Genomic DNA, 19299 nt, shown 5'->3' with positions numbered 1-19299 from the left:
CAGAAAAAACCTGCTAAGAACCAAGTTCCGCAAGTTTTCCCCTCACTTACCTGCTCCATGCCGCAGGACTTTGCCAAGCAAGAGGCCCAATCTTCCCCCATCTCGGTGGGGATGTCTAGACCTTCAGGCCCTGGGTTCCTATGAAGGATCCACTGTCCTGGGCCCATATAGCACTCTGGCAACAGAAACATTAGGCACCCAAAGGTTTCTAAGTTCTGGGCCCAGGGTCCAGCTCTCTAAAAAGAAAAGCATTATGGGCTATACCCCAAGGGTTTGGGGTCCGGTTACTGACCACTTTAGCGCTGAGGCTTTTTTGGACAGAACCGGTTAGCTCACCTAATCCCAAGGATGTGGAGGCAAGCTAAACCATGACTAACACCTAAGACACTGGCGGAAAAACTGAGGTACTCCTCCTATGGGAGGGGGTTATATAGGGAGGGGCATTTCCTGTTTGAGATTGCCAGTGTCTACACCTGAAGGTACTCCATATAACCCATATAGTAATGAATGCCGCTCTGTGTCCCGTGATGTACGATAAAGAAAACTAGGCTCTGCACTACTTTTTTTTAGTGCAGCGTGTTTAGACGCATTACTGTTTTTGCAATGGTTTTGACATTTTGCTTTTCAATCTGTATCGTAATGCTTTGCTGTGAATAAAATAAATGAAACGTCACTTCGTGACATTACAAAAAAAGAAAGACTGTAAACAGTGCAATGTGTCGTAATTGGCGCATGTGCCTGTTTACTTCTGAGTGGTAGGACGCGGTTGCTAGCGTGAAAGAGCCCCTTAAAAAGAAATCATTTCACAGAGGCAGTAAGCAGTTCTAAAAACGGAAGAACCTGCTATTTATATAAACTGCACAAGGTGTATATTCTCTACCATGAAATATGGAAGACCTAAAACAGGTTTCCCGAGGAGCTTCCTCTTCCCCAGAATACCGTGTAAAATATTGAAAACTGGTTTTATAATACATTTATTTGATTTGTTCAAATCTGTGCCTGGAAATCTTCAGAGGGGCCTGAGAACACATTAAAATAAATCTCTTGTTATAAGAAACCTCAATGTCCCTCTTTGCCCATTTCAAATGTTTGGGACTTGTGAGGTCTTTTACAGTTGCCATGGTAACTACTTGGGATTCAGAGAGCTGCATACAGGCTGCCTTTGCATGGTAACAGAAAGCTATGTCTAATTTACACTCCAAACATTCCACCGGTGGATATTCGCAGGCAGATAATGATCGTCAAGCAAAAATAAAATTTGTTTCCATCCCCAAAAACAGACTAAATGTTCCATTACACAAATTTAAGCACATCGACCAAAATCATAACAAAGCTGACATCCCACACAAAAGGTGGGCGTCATACTTTGTCACGGATATTCAATGAAAAAATGTAATGGGGGATCTTATAGATCTGTTTCTAATTGCTGAGACGTCACAATGTTTAACACTGTAGAGGTTATAGTCTTTATTTTCTGGAACGGTTAGAAGAGAAAAGCTTCACCAACGCTTTGTTTTCTTAAAAAATAAAATAAAAATGTAAAGGTCTATGTGAATGATATAAAACATCCAAGTGTGATCTATACCTTGGTGCGTGATTGAGAAGTGGTTGAGGTTTGTACTTGGGAAAGTTGTAATTTCGGAATTCATCATTTGAAGGAATTCCTGACCAGGTTTCTTCTGTTGGAGTGCCTTAGGAAATAATAAAGATAAAAAAATGTAGCTTAACTGTATTAAAGTAAACCCGTCACAAACTTGGGCAATACAAACTGAGCAGATGACAAACATAAAGCAAAATCAATGGTCACCATGAATGGAAATCATGCATCAAAACCGTCAGTAGCTCCAGAGGTTTAGATGGCTTACAGCCCAACTGTAGGAAAACTAAAAACCCTCCCTTGCAGTGGGACTGCATCTGCTTTGCAAGCATTAACTGCTAGGGGATGGGAAAAGCATCATTACTTACCTGATCCTCGGCTCCCCCCAAGCAGATGGCAGTGGACTGTTCCACAGCGCCCTTACATCTAATTCAGGGCGATAGGCTCTGCATTGTTCTTGATGTCAGAGGACCTTAGACCACCAGAATGCAGAGGAGAATACGGTGCAGGGATGAGCAGTGCTGAGGAACTATAAAACAGCTGTACCTGGTCCACCTAGACCAGTGATGGCGAACCTTGGCACCCCAGATGCTTTGGAACTACATTTCCCATGATGCTCATGCACTCTGCAGTGTAGTTGAGCAAAATGGGAAATGTAGTTCTAAAACATCTGGGGTGCCAAGGTTCATCATCACAGCCCTAGACATAAACAAACAGTTAACACTTGCAGTGCAGGCACATCTCCACTGCAAGGAAAAACTAACATTTCCCTGAAATTGGGCTTAAGGGCTTGTTCACACCATACTTTCAGCAATCCAGATGGAATTCTGCATACACATTTTTGAAGAGTTTTCAATGCATTCCAGCATTTTTTATTTTGACTTTTTTTTAATAAGACACATTAAAAACACATAATACACATAAAAAAAATATACAATATAGACTCCTGTGCGTGTGCCAGGCACACGCACAGGAGTCAGGGACCCTATTGGCTGCTGGGCGAGGTGACGTATAGCTACGTGCTCTCGCCCAGCAGAGCCGACTAAAAACTGGAGATCTTTCCAACTCTTTCCTCTTAAACTGACAATCCAACTAGTACTAAAAAAAAATACACAACATTGATTGATTGAATGCCATTTAGAAAGGGATATTCAGTAGTATGTAACTAGTACTTACGACAACTATACTATACAAGCAGGCAATGAATGTTTCAACTGCTATTTAGAAAGAGAGAGATGGCATTCAGTAGTATGTTTTGGTATACTATACACCAACAAGTGTACTAGTAGTAGACAGTACTAGCAATATACTAATGAATATCTCAAACAAATAGCATGCAATCAATGTTGTGTGGTGTGATGTATGTATGTATGTATGTATGTATGTATGTATATATTTAAATTTATTCTTTGGTACAAGATGTACTGCAGTGCAGACAACTACCTTGCATGGCAAGAGAGCTGCACTGTTAGGTTTCTTTTTTTTATTTTATAGCTGCCTGGGGGTTAGTTTTAAAATAGATTTTAGTGTTTCTCCCCCCCCCCCCCCCCCCCCCCAGATTTCACTTCCATCACTATAGATCATTCTATGCTATTCTTCTGCAATACTAGCAAAGGTGGACCATGTCTGCAGTGTGGAAATATTTTAAAGTTTCTGATTAAGAGCCCAAATTTGCAAACTGCAGTCTTTGCTCAGTAAAAATTTCAAGAGGGGTACAGTGCCAAGGCATTTTTCAACAGGTTTGATACACCAACTGAAAACACGTCATCCAGTTCAGCATGCAGAATACAAGAAAACAATACAGCTTCCAAAAAATGCCCCAAGCACATCAAGTTCAACACCATCTCTGGCCACAGTCTTCGAAAAGCCAAAAAAATGTACAAGTGACAGTCCCAAAGCTCGTGGCATTAGAGACAAAATTATGGAATTTATTATTAGACGACCAGCCATTCTTTGCTGTGGAGGGCATTGGATTTCGTAGGCTTATGCAAAATATTGAGCCGTGTTACCCACTACCAAGCAGACGCTACTTTGTAGAAACCGGTCTACCTGAATTGTTTGGCAGTGTTACAAAACGCGTTCATGAGCTCATGACTACATCACAGCAATCAGTTTTACTACCGACATCTGGAGTTCAAACATCAGTCCAACGAGCATGCTTAGCCTGACAGCACAGTGGATAGATGCCAAATTTCAATTGCAAAACATCCTATTTAACGCACGTGAGCTTGTTAGATCACATACTGCAGCATCAATATCCGATGCTTTAAAAACCATGCTTGACACTTGGTACATTGATAAGTCTAAAGTGCATCTGATTGTCCGAGATAATGCGTGGAACATGGCAAAGGCTATGGAGGACAGTGAACTTAAAAGATAGTGTATGGCACACGCTACAGTTTGCTGTGAATGAGGGATTGCCGAATCAGCGCACCATATCAGATATAGTATCAAAAAGGAAGGAAAAATTGTGGGTCACTTTAAGAATTCTCCACTTGCTCATTCCAGATTACAAGCCTTGCAGATACAGTTTGAAATGCCACCGAAACGACTGCAGCAAGATATAGTCACTCATTTGAACAGCACCTACAATATGCTGCAAAGTCACTTCGAACAAAAGCCTGTTTTAGCTGCGTATATTGCAGATTACGAGCTGCCGGCAACACTAAGCACACATCAGTGGATGTTAGATGAAAATAGTTTGTTTCTTCCAACTCCATCTAAACAGTTAAAATAAATAAGCTCAGCTAATGCTTCCATTTCTGAAGTTATTCCCTTGATTGCTGCACTAAAGTGTCTGCTAGGAAAAGAGGCAGAAACAAACCATGGCATAAAAACGGCTAAAACCACTCTACTGGAGGCTGTTAAAAACCGGTTTCAAGACACAAGTCCAACCCTCTGTACTGCATTACAACAGTTCTAGATCCTCGATTTAAAGAGCATTATTTTAATGTGGAGAAAAGGCAGCGTGCACAAGAAATGGTACAGGCACAAATGGAGGTGATGGAAGCATCTCGTGAAGGAGTTTCGAGGTGTAGCCCAAAGGAAAGTATACCAGAGAAACGGTCGCATACAACTGAAGCGGAACACACTCCTTCGCTATCTGATATGTTTGAAGACATTTTTCATGAATGCACCTCGGTCCATAGCAGTGCCACAACTGCAGCTACCCAACAGCTGGTGAATTATTTAGCTGAACAACCTATCGCCAGAAGCGACAATCCCCTTGAGTACTGGTGCATGAACAAAGAACGTTTTCCATTGCTTGCACAGATTGAACGCATATATTTATCTGCCCCAAGCACCAGTACAGAGAGAGAGACTATTCAGTCCAGCATCTCATATTCTTGATGAGAAGAGGAACCATCTCGCCTATGAGAAATCTGAACAACTTTTTTTCTTCAAGCAAAATCTGCCACTTTTACTGAAATAGAAAGCAGTAGCACCGTCCAATTAATTTTCTATGTTCGAATTGTCTAGTTATGCCACAATTGCACTATACCAATTACAATGGACTGTAAAGTTGAAACTTCAAACTTAAAAGTTTAGTTTTAGTTGACATAACAGAATAAAGAGGGTAGGACGGGCCATTTTGTTGGTTGTTCATTTTAGTTCTACAGTTTTTGCACTTTATCAATTTAAAAGAGAGCTCAAGCCTTTGAACCAATTTACATAGTAAAGATGTGAGTAAAGATGGGAAAAAAGTTAGAGGGGTTTTTAAACTAGGCAACAGGGGGGAGGGTCCAGAGGTAGAGATAGTCAGCGCGGAACATATTCCAGAGGGTAGTATTGGGGACATTAGTGGTAGGTTGACTAAAGCAGTGGTCATCAACCTTGTCCTGCAGGGCCCACTAACAGGCCAGGTTTGCAATATAACTGAAATACATCACAGCTGAGATCATTTGCTCCTCAGTGATTGCAGTATTCTAGACTGCATCTCCCCAAGGTAATACATACAACCTGGCCTGTTAGTGGGCCCTGCAGGACAGGGTTGATGACCACTGGACTAAAGCACATAAACCCAAGGTAAGTATAGTAACAAGTCCTGGTTGCAATCTCGGAACACCCAATAAGAGGATATTATGCGACCGCTCTAAACTAAGTGGCATGTTCACCAATGCTAGAAGCCTGGCAGACAAGAAGGGTGAACTAGAGATACTGTTGTACAAGGAGGATTAAGATTTTGTGGGAATTTCAGAGACCTGGTTCAACAGCTCTCATGATTGGCTGGCAACCATTCAAGGGTATTCTCTTTATCGCAGGGACAGAGAGGGTAAAAAAGGGGGAGGGGTATGTCTAAATATCAAGAATAATGTACAAGTGAATGTAGGAGATGACATCACTAAGGGAGCTAGGGAGGAGGTGGAATACTTATGGGTAGAGCTCCAAAGGGATGAAGCTAAGGGGAAAATAATACTGGGAATATTCTTTAGGCGGAGGGAACCACGCATTTGTCTTAGGCTCGCCAGTTCCTAAATGTCTTGCAGGACAATTTCATGGGTCAGATGGTAGATGCACCAACTAGAAATAATGTGTTACTAGATCTACTGATTACCAACAATACAGACCTGATCACGGATGTGGAAATACGGGGAAATTTAGGAAATGGCAATCACAGGTCAATTGACTTCAGTATAAATTACACAAATAGAAAACATAAGGGGAATACAAAGACACTGAATTTCAAAAGAGCCAACTTCCCTAAGCTACGAACCTTGCTAGAAGGCATAAATTGGAATAGAATCTTAGGAACAAAGAACACGGAGGAGAGATGGGTTAACTTTAAGTGCATATTAAATAAGGGCATTAGCCAGTGCATCCCATTGGGAAATACATTTAAAAGAGTGAACACAATTCCTGGCTGGCTTAACACCAATGTAAAAATGCATATAGAAGCAAAGGAGAAGGCCTTCAAAAAATACAAGGTTGAGGGATCATCATCAGCATTCAGGCTTTATAAAGAATGCAACAAGAAATGTAAAGGTGCAATTAGGGTGGTTAAGATAGAACACAAAAGACACATAGCAGAGGAGAGCAAAAAAATCCCAAGAAATTCTTTACGTATGTAAACCGCAAAAAAGAGAGGACAGACCATATTGGCCCCATAAAGAATGAGGAAGGACGTCTGGTTACAATGGATGGGGAGATGGCGAAGGTATTGAATTCATTCTTCTCCTCAGTCTTCACAGGGGAATCGGGGGGGGGGCTTTAGTAATCAAAACTGTGCTTATCCTTATGACACATCACAGGAAGCACATTCATGGCTAACAGAGAACAGAATTAGAATTAGACTTGGGAAACTTAACATTAATAAATCACCGGGACTGGATGGCTTGCACCACCAGAGGGTACTCGGTCATGAAATTTCCAGACTATTGTTCCTAATTTTTACTGACAGTATACTAAAAGGAATGGTACCAGCAGATTAGAGAAAATCCAATGTAGCACCAATATTTAAAACGGGCCCAAGATACATCCCTGGGAGTTGCAGACCAGTTAGCCTAACATCAATAGTATGCAAGCTCTTGGAGGGGATGAAAGGTACTACATACAAGATTTTAGTAATAAAAACAGTATCATTAGCAGTAATCAGCATGGATTCATGAAGAACCGTTCTTGCCAAACAAATCTATTAACCTTCTACGAGAAAGTGAGTTGCCATCTAGATAAAAGAAGGCCCCGTAGTCGTGGTGTATCTGGATTTTGCGAAAGTATTTGACACAGTTCCCCATAAAATTTTACTGTACAAAATAAGGTCTGTTGGCATGGACCATAGGGTGAGTATATGGATTAAAACCTGGATACAAGGGCGAGTTCAGAGGGTGGTGATAAATAGGGAAGACTCAAAATGGTCAGGGGTGGGTCAGTGTTCTGTGCTGGGACCAATCCGATTTAATTTATTCATAAACGACCTGGAGGATGGGGTAAACAATCTCTGTATTTTTGGACGATACCAAGCTAAGCAGGGAAATAAATTCTTCGCAGAATGTGAAAACAATTACAATTGTACAATTACATGGCAAATGAGGTTTAATGTAGAAAACCTTAAAATAATGCATTTGGGTGGCAAAAACATGAAGGCAATCTATACATTAGCAGGAGAACCTCTGGGGGAATCTAGGATGGAATAGGACCTGGAATTCCAATGGCATGCAATGCCAAGCTGGTGCCAATAAAGCAAACTGAATATTTTCATGCATTTAAAAGAGGATTAATGCGATCATTTTCCCATTGTACAAGTCTCTGGTCCGGCTGCACCTAGAGCATGGGTCTTCAAACTATGGCCCTCCAGTTGTTCAGGAACTACAATTCTCATCATGCCTAGTCATGTCTGTGAATGTCAAAGTTTTACAAAGCCTCATGAAATGTGTAGTTCCGCAACAGCTGGAGGGCCGTAGTTTGAGGATCCCTGACCTAGAGTATGCTGTCCAGTTCTGTGCACCAGTCCTCGGAAAGGATGTACTGGAAATGGAGCGAGTACAAAGAAGGGCAACAAAGCTAATAAAGGGTCTGGAGGACATAAGTTATGAAGAAAGCTTTCGAGCACTGAACTTATTCTCTCTGGAAAAGAGTAACTTGAGAGGGGATATGATTTAAATTTACAAATACCGTACTGGTGACCCCACAATAGGGATACAACTTTTTTGCGGAAGGTTGTTTAACAAGACACGTGGCCAATCATTAAAATAAGAAAAGAGGTTTAACCATAAACTACGTAGAGGATTCTTTACTGCAAGAGCGACCAGGATGTGGAATTACCTTCCACAGGCAGTGTGGTATCATCGGGGGGCATCGATAATTTAAAAAAACTATTAGATAAGCACCTGGATGACCAAAACATACAGGGATATACAGGGTAATACTGACTTATAATCACAAACACAGTTGGACTTGATGGACTTATGTCTTTTTTCAACCTCGCCTACTATGTAACAGTTTGTTTGGGCCAAACTAGGTCTCACCCTAAGCTGTCAGTCCACTGCATGTGAGATAAAACTGTATGCATGCAGCTACATACATACATACAGCACTGTGTTACGGGTATGAGCGGAGACTTCCCGTAACACAGACTAGTCTACAGTGTAGTCTACAGCAGCGGCACTTAGCAAATCACAGCGAGCAACGTATTCTATTAATGAATGAAATTCATTAATTAATAGAAAACATTGATCGTTGTGATTGGCTGACCGCCGCTGTAGACTAGTCTGTGTTCTGAAAAGTCTCCACTCATAACCGGAACACAGTGCTGTATATTGTATGTATGTATCTGCAGCTACATACAGTTTTAATCACACATGCAGCAAACTGACAGCTTAGGGAGAGAACTTAGGGAAATTAGTTGTCAGTTGAAATGAAAATAAAATAATTAAAAAAAATATCATATGCTATGTTTACAGAGAAACTGTGAAATAATTCTGTTATGGTTAGTTCTTTATTATAATTTTATAACAGCTTGTTTTGCACAGTAACTTTGCAATTTAAAGGGATAGGAAACAGAATAGGAGGCCAGGCCTGCCACTGGCCAGGCTTTTGCCACTAGTGTTCTTGGTAGTTCCGTTTGTTCTATTATATTGTAATAGAAAACACACAGAGGTCGATTGAATTACTAAAATTGGAGAGTGCAAAATCTGGTGCAGCTCTGCATAGAAAGTTAACCAATCGGCTTCCAGGTTTTTTTGTCAAAGCTTTGAACAAGCCAACGTTAGAAGATCATTGGCTAATATGCACAGCTGCACTACATTGTTCAGTATCCCCAATTTTAGTAAATCAACTCCACAATCTCCAATGCTTGGAAGTGGGACCCAGACTGTTGTAGGGCTGCAACTAACGATTATTTTCATAATCGATTAGTTGGCCGATTATTGTTTCGATTAATCGGATAATAGCCTTAAAAAATTTTGCATTTTTAATTTTTTTTGGCCCAATTTGTTGTTGGGCAGATTACAAAACACAAATTGCCGCAAAAACACATTACATGCTTTTCTGCAGCTTCTCCATTGAAGTATATTGAACCAAAAAAAACAAACATGTAAATGAACTGTAGTGTGTTTTTGCAAAAAGCACCAAAAAACAGAGGTGTGAACCCAGGCCTGAGATGTTTAGTAACATAATGGGGTTGAAAAAAAAATAAAAAAATAAAAAAGAGCAAATAATCGCTACTGTAAGGGGTTCATTTTTTTTACTGTGGGACAGTGAAAGTAATATTTACAGTAGCGATTTGCTTTTTTGTACTATAAAGGGCTAATTTTTGTTTTTTAACCCCATTATGTTACTGGCCGATTAATCGATTATGAAAATTGTAAATCGATTAATTTCATAATCGATTAGTTGTCGATTAATTGTTTCGGCCCTAGACTGTTGTCTACATTTTTCCCTGCTGGCTTCACTGGACATGCCTCACCTTGATGACCGCTTATGACTAGGGAAGTCAGTGGATACATTGACTGAAATAACAGGAGGGTGCACCGGCCTAGTGCATCATCTTAAGAAAGGCATCTTTGTTAAAAACGGTGGCTTGTAATACACAACAAACCAACAGGTGTACTATCAAGCTTGTTATCATAGTAAGCTTCCAGTCCACGATACATTACCACCACCTCATATAATAGGACAACTGGAAAACCCAACAGGCCAACATGTTTTGACTACTTGCCTCTTCTCAGAGCTCTGGCTCTAAAGGATGAGGCAAGTCCTTGAAACACGTTGGGTTTTCCAGTTGTCCCATTATGTGATGCAATGATGTATGGTAGACTGGAAGCAGAAGTTTTACTTTGCCAACAAGCTTTGATGCACCTGACGGTTTGTTAGTAGTGTGTATATTAGCCCGTGCACCCTCTGTTTTGTTTTATTTTTCTTCTATTTTTGAACAATAAACAGTGAAAATATGTCTACACAAGCAGAGAGGCTCTTAGTCTTTGGCATTTGACATTATGCCTGCTATTTTGTTTTTTATTGTTCTTGTGCAGCATATGCACTGTAAGTTTCTTTATTTCATTTTGGATTTATTTTATTTTCTGTGTCCAATTTATGTGGGTTACTTTATTAAAGTACTTATTTTATTTAATGAATTGTATTTTTTATTCATTAACCCCTTCCCGACCGCCGCATGTACATATACGTCGGCAGAATGGCACGTACACGTACAGGCACATTGGCATACCTGTACGTCCCTGCCTAGACGTGGGTCGGGGGTCCGATCGGGACCCCCCGCGACTTGCGGCGGTCGGGTCCCCTCGGGAAGCGATCCGGGACGACGGCGCGGCTATTTGTTTATAGCCGCTCCGTCGCGATCGCTCCCCGGAGCTGAAGAACGGGGAGAGCCGTGTGTAAACACGGCTTCCCCGTGCTTCACTATGGCGCTGCATCGATCGAGTGATCCCTTATATAGGGAGACTCGATCGATGACGTCATTCCTACAGCCACACCCCCCTACAGTTGTAAACACACACACAGTGTACACCAAATCCTACAGCGCCACCTGTGGTTAACTCCCAAACTGCAACTGTCATTTTCACAATAAAGAATGCAATTTAAATGCATTTTTTGCTGTGAAAATGACAAAAATCCCAAAAATGTGTCAACATTGTCCGAAGTGTCCGCCATAATGTCGCAGTCACGAAAAAAATCGCTGATCGCCGCCATTAGTAGTAAAAAAAAAAAAATTTTATAAAAATGCAATAAAACTATCCCCTATTTTGTAAACGCTATAAATTTTGCGCAAACCAATCGATAAACGCTTATTGCGATTTTTTTTTACCAAAAATAGGTACAAGAATACGTATCGCCCTAAACTGAGGAAATTTTTTTTTTTTATATATGTTTTTGGGGGATATTTATTATAGCAAAAAGTAAAAAATATTGCATTTTTTTCAAAATCGTCGCTCTATTTTTGTTTATAGCGCAAAAAATAAAAACCGACGAGTTGATCAAATACCACCAAAAGAAAGCTCTATTTGTGGGGAAAAAAGGACGCCAATTTTGTTTGGGAGCCACGTCGCACGACCGCGCAATTGTCTGTTAAAGCGACGCAGTCCCAAACTGTAAAAACACCTTGGGTCTTTAGGCAGCAATATGGTCCGGGGCTTAAGTGGTTAAAGTCATGAAAATTAAAAAGTTGAATATAATACAATTATATATCAAAATTGTATTATTTTTAAAAACCTAATAATCAGTTTTGGTTTTCGGCCAAGTGCATCCTTTATTTTTGGTACCAAAATTTCCATTCGGTGCACCCCTTAATGAAACCATTTAAAGAAGATCCTTCACAGCATTTATATGTGGCTGCTGACAATTTTGTTTAAATTGCACAAAATATAAAACAGTTCAGCAATACTGTAAGAACTGAAATGTCCCATAGGGACATCTAGCTATCATTTTACCGTCACATTAGATATATTTTAACTGTGGTAAATGTCTACTGCAGAAAAAATAAAATAAAAATATGGGTCACTACTAAAACTTCAGAATGCTGCACATTCACATCTTAAACTCATGATCAAGCAAAACTGAAGATAGCTTCAGACCCAGCACCAGTATACAGCATTTAGATGTACTGATAAAGCTTGCTTCCAAATAATATGTGTAATAACATTACAGCCAATAGAGTTTACATTTTTTTTTTATCTTTTAAAGTTGCACATCGGTTTGCAAAAAGCAATATTTATGTTTGTTTATGAAACTTGGTTTTTATTTATAAAGACGTTATACATATCAGAACGGCTAAAATGTGTGTCTGTAGTGCATGTATAAACTCCATAAATACCATAAAAAATAACATGTTATTGGATTTTTACTCTAGGAGACAATGAGTTTGGAAATTCTAGAGAAATGCTTAAATAATGCAATATAATTTAAATAAACCCATAAGGTTTTAGTAGACTAAAATGTACTGGAGATTTTAGTCTACTAAAATGCGACTGAAAAACGAAAACAATTCAGATGACTAAAATATGACTAAAACTGCATTTTAGTCAAAAGGCTATGACTAAAACGAAATAGAGAATTTTACGTCACAATAAACACTATTGTATAGGTAACATGCACTAAAAAAAAATTATATACAGCATCATTTACCTAGAAGCCTGAAAATTAAATGAAGTTCATCTTCTACAGTGGACCCAGGAAATAGAGGTCTTCCAGAAGCCATCTCAAAAAATATACATCCAACACCCCTGATGACAAAGAGAATTCAGAAATGTAAAACCTGTAGATTATTACAATGTACAAAATGCAAACAACAGCAGAATGGCAAACTAGGTTACATATATTTACGGTATACTTATAATGGTAAAAAACATCTATATTAAAAAAAACTGACACATTTTTTAAAGTTAAACGTTAAAGAAGAATTCCAGGTACAATTATTTTATACATAGTTACATTGGTCCAGCTTGAACCAATGTAACTATATACACCATACCTGGGTGATGCCGCTGGAAATCAATGAAGTGAACACTACTACTGCAGTAATCCCCACTTGTTTGCAGGCCTGAGCAGCTGTCTTGCTGCACTGTGCACACAGAAGGTTGTCCCGCTCGGTGGGGGCACCAGAGAATGCTTTGTATTCTCTGACTGGACAAAGTAGATAGCCAGGGTGGTGATGTCACGCTCTTCAACTCATCCAATCAGAGAACGCTTTTTAGTTTTGCCTTCAGTTACAGTGGAAAGAAAAAATCGACACAACTCTGTATAAATGTCAGGTTTTTGAGCTAAACAAAACCAACATAGATCACTAAGTTAATGGGATGGGGCAAAACATGTTGGGGGGGCATGGTATGGATGGAGTACATACCATTTACATTTTTTTGCTCAACCCAGCAGTTGAATGAAGAAAAAAAAAAAAACCCCAGCTTAGGTTGGAACCGCTGTACTATTCGATGTTAGTACAGCGATCTCCCCTGCTGTGCCATTCTGCTCCGACAGGTGGACAGCTCCCCCACCAGAACACTCTGGTTAGTGCCCTCAGCCATTGGATGAGAGCACTGACCGGAAGTCGGTCGGCAAACTGTTTTGGGTCATGACCCTTTGACAGAAGTTGACTAAAAAAAAATAAAAAATACAGGAAAATAAATTGTCTGGAAGGCTGCCAAGAGGCCTACAACAACAATAAAGGTTGCGTACTATGTGTGCATTTTCTCATATTCTTCATATATCTGGGCTGTGAGGTAGGGTGGCATGACAAAACTCTTTTATTACTAAGAAAATCATCCAAGCCTAGGACAATTTGGAAAAACATACATCAGGTTAGATGAAGGCACACTTTTCCTGTCTCAAATCTTTAATCTAGCATTATGGAAAGTGCCCAAAAAGGGAAGGAACCTATTGAGGGTAGAGGGATCTGCTATGAACATTTGAATATAGATTTTTAGAGGGCCCAAGAGATGTAAGAAGTCTGTGAAAAAATGTTGAATACCAGAGAACAAAAACAAACATTAGTTAAATAATTAGAAGGTCTTTTCTTGCCCACCTTGACCGGCACTGTTGACTGCCCAAAAAAAGCAGCCAAAGCATGACGCTGCTACAAGCAGCAGGTAGGGGCATTGGTTAATTAATGACTATAAGGTGTACCATGGTTTTGTCAGACCAAAATCATAACCCATGCGGATGTGGGAAAATTATTCCATCTTTCAGTAAACTTAAAGTGGAGGTTCACCCTCAAAAAAAATTCTGACATCACATGGAGTCGAGCCATCCTACCGACAGAAAGCCTGTGTTTTTTTTTTTTTCTCAGCACATATCTCGTTATCACGATTTTCACCCCCCGGCAATCCCGCGGGACTGGGCGTTCCCAAACACTGCCTGTGATTGACAGGCTTCCGAACGGCGCATACTGCGCGTCACAGGTTGCCGACAGAACCCGAACGTCGGTGCGCAGGCGCCATATAGAGCCGCACCGACGTTCCGGTTTTTTCGTCAACCTGTGACGCGCAGTATGTGCCGTTCGGAAGCCTGTCAATCACAGGCAGTGCTTGGGAACGCCCAGTCCCGCGGGATTGCCGGGGGGTGAAAATCGTGATAACGAGGTATGTGCTGAGAAAAAAAAACGGCATTCTGTCGGTAGAATGGCTCGACTCCATGTGGTGTCAGAAATTTTTTTAAAACTGACTTTTTGCCCAAAATCTTCCTTCTTGTACAACACAATTTTGAGAGGTGGAACATTTGAAAAGTTAATGTATCAAGCATTTGTAGCATCACTGTTTAGTTTTGTAGTATACAATTAAGGTAGGGAACCTGGCAAAGTTCTAATGAGCGCTTCAGCCTAGCTACATCACCAATGTCATTCACGATTCACTTTGGATACCTGAATGTGTCACTGTTGTCTACACAAACGTTACAGAAACATTGTTAACTTTGGGCAGACATCTTGCAATTTTATTATAGCTTGACAACTGCAGAAAAAAATGTGCTTGACAAAAGGAAGTTTGTATACAGATTATATGAAAAAATTAGACATTAGGAGGGAGAGATGCATTAATAGAGTGTTTACCACATGTCAATTTGCGTTGAATACTCAGAAGACCCGAGGAGGACATCTGGCGGCCTGTACCATAATGTGACAACCTCATTGGAATAGGTTTTTGTAGGAACAGATTTTGCTCTGGCCAAACCTTAAAAAAAGAAAAAACAATATCACCAACTTAACAAATGTATTTTAATGGCAGTAATATTACTGATTGAGAACAAAGGTCTTGAAGTAACTGAAAATATACATCAATAAGTCATGACACATCTGCCATTTCACTCTGTGTGGGGCTACATGACCAAGCCAGCTTCATAAACATTCTGGAAAGGTACACCAGGCAACCAAGCTAGGTCACCCCACAGTTCCTGTAAGAGAATGTCATGCGACAAAATACTCTGCAGTGGCTGGAATGACTCTGGGGGAGCTAGGATGCTGACTAGATCTAGGCAGTGTGCCCCCCACCTGGTCTCAGAGTGCATTCAGATGGGAGCAATTGATGCAAGGTGGCACTCTGATTGGGACACTGATGTAAGGGGGATTTCTGATGCAGATCCTGATGTGGGGGGGGGGGGGACCATGGTTCTGTTAACTCGTAATCAAATTACAGCCCAAATTACATCACATACTACTTCATTGTCTCTGCACTTCCTGTCGGTGAAAAAGCTGATGCAGCTCTGCATAAAATCCAATCGACTCCTGAGTTTTTTGGCAAAGCTTGATTAAAAAAAGCTGAAGTTAGAAGCCGATTGGCTACCATGATTTTGCACTTCTCAGTTTTAGTACATCAACTGTGTCACACTGTCAGTGATTTGCACACCATGTTGACATGCCCTCTGACTTTTTTTTTTTTTTTTTTAACTATGCCCCCAGATCAGATAGGCTAGGTCTGGCTCTATTTGGTAGCACTACAACTGGCAATACATGCAAGCTTTGGTTTACCCTCTTTGCACTGCATCAGGATAGAAAACTGTGTTGGAGCTTTTTTTTGTGCTCTCTAAAGGAGTATTTCTGGGTAAAAACACAGTTCTGCCACTAAATATTCAAAAATCACACAAAACAATCAGATTTCCAATCGACTTGTATTCCCTAATTCTAGGGATCTACTAAAGTGGAGCTGCTGCAGCGAACACAAGACTTCAATGTTCATTTAATATAAAAAAAAATCCAAGAGGAATGAACGGCATAAACACAATAAATCTCTCCCATCTCTGGCAGATGGACTTAATCCTTGTTGTACATCCCCATCTCCGCGATTTTCAACTCTTTTCTCATTTCATTTACTATTCTGGGTGTAAAGGACAACGGAGGATTGCCCACGCTTCATTTCAGCAAATCATCTTCAACAACTGTCATTAGTGTTACATAACTGTAGCTTTTTGTCAGCAATTTAAAATTATCTATGTCAGAGTCAATCAACTGTGATAATATCTATGATCACAGTCCATTTCATCCTCATTGTTTAGACAGTAACCACCCTCCAGCATCGGTGTACATTAAAATAAAACTTGCCCAAACACGAGATGCTGTGGAAGTGCTTACTGAATCAAAGATTAGACTGCTGCACGCATGAAAAAGAGCATCTTAAGCATCACTGTGTCTACAGATGTTCAGATAATGGTTGGACTTGGAGCAGGAAAAGCAAAATAAAGGCTCTGCTTTAAACCAAGGTAGAAGTAGTAAACACAAAGCAAGCAGCCATTTCATTTTTACTCAACCTTGCAAAAATCCGCCTGTCTCACCACGCATACATCACTAGATTTGGGTTACAAAACATGTTGCTTTTGAAAATGGGCCAAAGAGTAACAACAATTTTGTGAGAATACATACACACACACACTAATAGGTGGATTCAGAAAGACTACTGAAAGTCTACTGATACGCCAGCCTAAGTCTGAATGGGCGCTGGCGCTAATTTAAGCGTATTCTGGAAACCAGATACGCTTAAATTAGGCTCAGATACGAGCAGCGTAAGTGTCTTACACCGTCGTATCCTAAAGTGTAATTTTTAGGCTGACCGCTAGGTGGCGCTTCCATTGCGGTCGGCGTAGAATATGTAAATCACTAGATACGCCTCATGCAGCGTCCCAGCATTAAGCCCTAGGAGAGTCACAGAGTCACTCTCCTAGGGCTGAATGCTGGGACGCTGCATGGCAGTGTGGTAACCTGACTGTTGGTTCCCCTATACCTCCACTGTTTAAGTGCTGGGGAATTCTCTGCTGCAGTCTTCGGCTGATTATCTTCAGCTGTTTGCTCTTTAACATCTATTACCTGCCTTGATGCTTGCTCCCTAGCTGCCCTTATTCCATTGCTTTTACCAGCATAGACTTTTACCTACTTTTGTTCCCCCTTGTTCGCTACAGTGGACCTTGGTCAGCCGAAACTTGCACTGCGGTCCCTGACTCCAGACTATACCTCCTGAAGAAGCGGTTCACCACGAAACCGGTAGAGGTTATTCTAGGACTCCCCCAGACAACTGCCGATACCTCACGGCTTCTTCCGTTTTGAATAACATCTCTGTATTCTCTATGTGGGGTTGTTAGTCCTAGCCTTGTTTTATATATGGAACATTGTATGTTTTTATGTATAATAAATAAAAATTTTTACTATACCGACTCATGTTATCAGTACCGAGAAAGTCCATTGATACACATCCTTACTAGGTAATAGTTTGTGTGAGTCTGTAGTACTAGCAGCCACTACCCCTCTATTCCTGGTGTCCCTTTATTTCCATATACAGGGTTCCCTTTAAGAGCCCCCAGAGGGTGCCCCAAAGCGTGTGGCCGGTGGTCGCGATCGCGTGCACGAGAGCCAGCACCGGGATTTGTGTGTGTAAACACACAAATCCCTGTCCTGTCAGGGGAGAGGAGACATGTCGTTTGTTCCTACCAAGTAGGAACGACGATAGGTCTCCTCCCCTAGTCAGTCCTATCCCCATACAGTTAGAACACACACGAAGGGAACACGCATTTAACCCCTTGATCCCTTCCTGCCAGTGACATTTATACAGTAATTGGTGCATATTTATAGCACCGATTGCTGTATAAAGGTCAACGCTGTCCCAAAAATGTGTCTGATCCATCTGTCTCAATACTGCTAAATAGCGCAGATCACCGCCATTACTATATATACACACTATAAATGCCATAAATATTTTCCATAATTTGTACCGTAGATGCTATAACTTTTGCACAAACCAATCAATATACGCTTATTACGATTTTGTTTTACCAAAAATATGTAAAAGAATACATATCGGTCTAAACTGATGAAGAAATTCATTTTTTTTTTTTTAATTGGGGTCATTTATTGTAGCAAGTAAAAAAAAAAAAAGTGCTCAGGTGTGCCCTTTCATTAAGACAGCCCTGCACTACTTTACATTGTAGCAAAGTGTCATTTCTTCAGCGTTATCACATGAAAATATATAATATATTTACAAAAATGTAAGCGTTGTACTCACTTTTGTGAAATACTGTAAATTTATACCTGTGATTCACAAACAAGACAAACTATGATATTATGCCCTCAGTCTTTTGTCATCATTTATACCAAAAAAATACTAGAGTATTTGAGGAATGTGCCTCACTTCTAGACGGAACTTTAATACATACAGACAAGCTGTAAACCTGTCTCAGATATCAATCATCAGCTGTTATATTTATCTTTAGTTTTCAGCTACTAGCATCTAAATTGAGCAGTGCAGAGTACATCCACTATTTTACAGTTCTCCTCCCTTACATTTCAAGGACTCGAAAAACAGATTTCATATCCCACACATGTGAGTAGGATGGAGAAATCATCCCTGCTGTGCAGCTGTATTCTGAGAGCTGGACTCCCCCACTGTCAGAATACACGGTGATCAGCGGCTGCCGCCAACTGATCGAAAAGCATTTTCCAACAGTCCCCCAGATGATGATCTTTAGATCGTTTTTTTTGTCAAACAGGAATGTTCAAAGATGGATCAAATTTCTACCGGTCCCCGCTGAACAGCCCAAATGTTCATTCATCTATGGGCAGCAAAATGGCGTATAGTATCATATGTTCTCTAAAGTTTGAGCTTCATGTTAAAGATAATTAGAAAACAAGATAAATCATTGGCACCAAGGCTGGGTTCACAAATGTGCGGTGCAAACTGGTTTCCCTGCGAAGATAAAAAATCAGTTCAGCGGTTCCTCATCGTTTTAGCTGCGGATCAGCTGACCAGGGAGAGGGGAGGGAGGTGTAGCGAGGAGGGGGGAGAGAA

General features: G+C 40.5%; 1 protein-coding gene across 3 annotated transcripts in view; it reads right to left on the bottom strand.

Moving 5' to 3' along the window:
* The window catches only part of CDK17 (cyclin dependent kinase 17), a 228630-nt gene that overhangs the window by 16239 nt on the left and 193092 nt on the right, over positions 1 to 19299 (bottom strand). For all 3 annotated transcript variants that reach the window (XM_040344235.1, XM_040344234.1, XM_040344236.1), the window contains 3 exons: positions 15084 to 15204; positions 12671 to 12768; positions 1586 to 1691 (listed from right to left, as the gene is read on the bottom strand). In XM_040344235.1, coding sequence (XP_040200169.1) covers positions 1586 to 1691; positions 12671 to 12768; positions 15084 to 15204 — 325 coding nt within the window. The remainder of the gene's footprint in view (positions 1 to 1585; positions 1692 to 12670; positions 12769 to 15083; positions 15205 to 19299) is intronic.

Source organism: Rana temporaria, chromosome 3 (genome assembly GCF_905171775.1).
Source record: "Rana temporaria chromosome 3, aRanTem1.1, whole genome shotgun sequence".
Classification (NCBI taxonomy): domain Eukaryota; kingdom Metazoa; phylum Chordata; class Amphibia; order Anura; family Ranidae; genus Rana; species Rana temporaria.
This window is presented reverse-complemented; position numbering and strand designations above follow the sequence as displayed.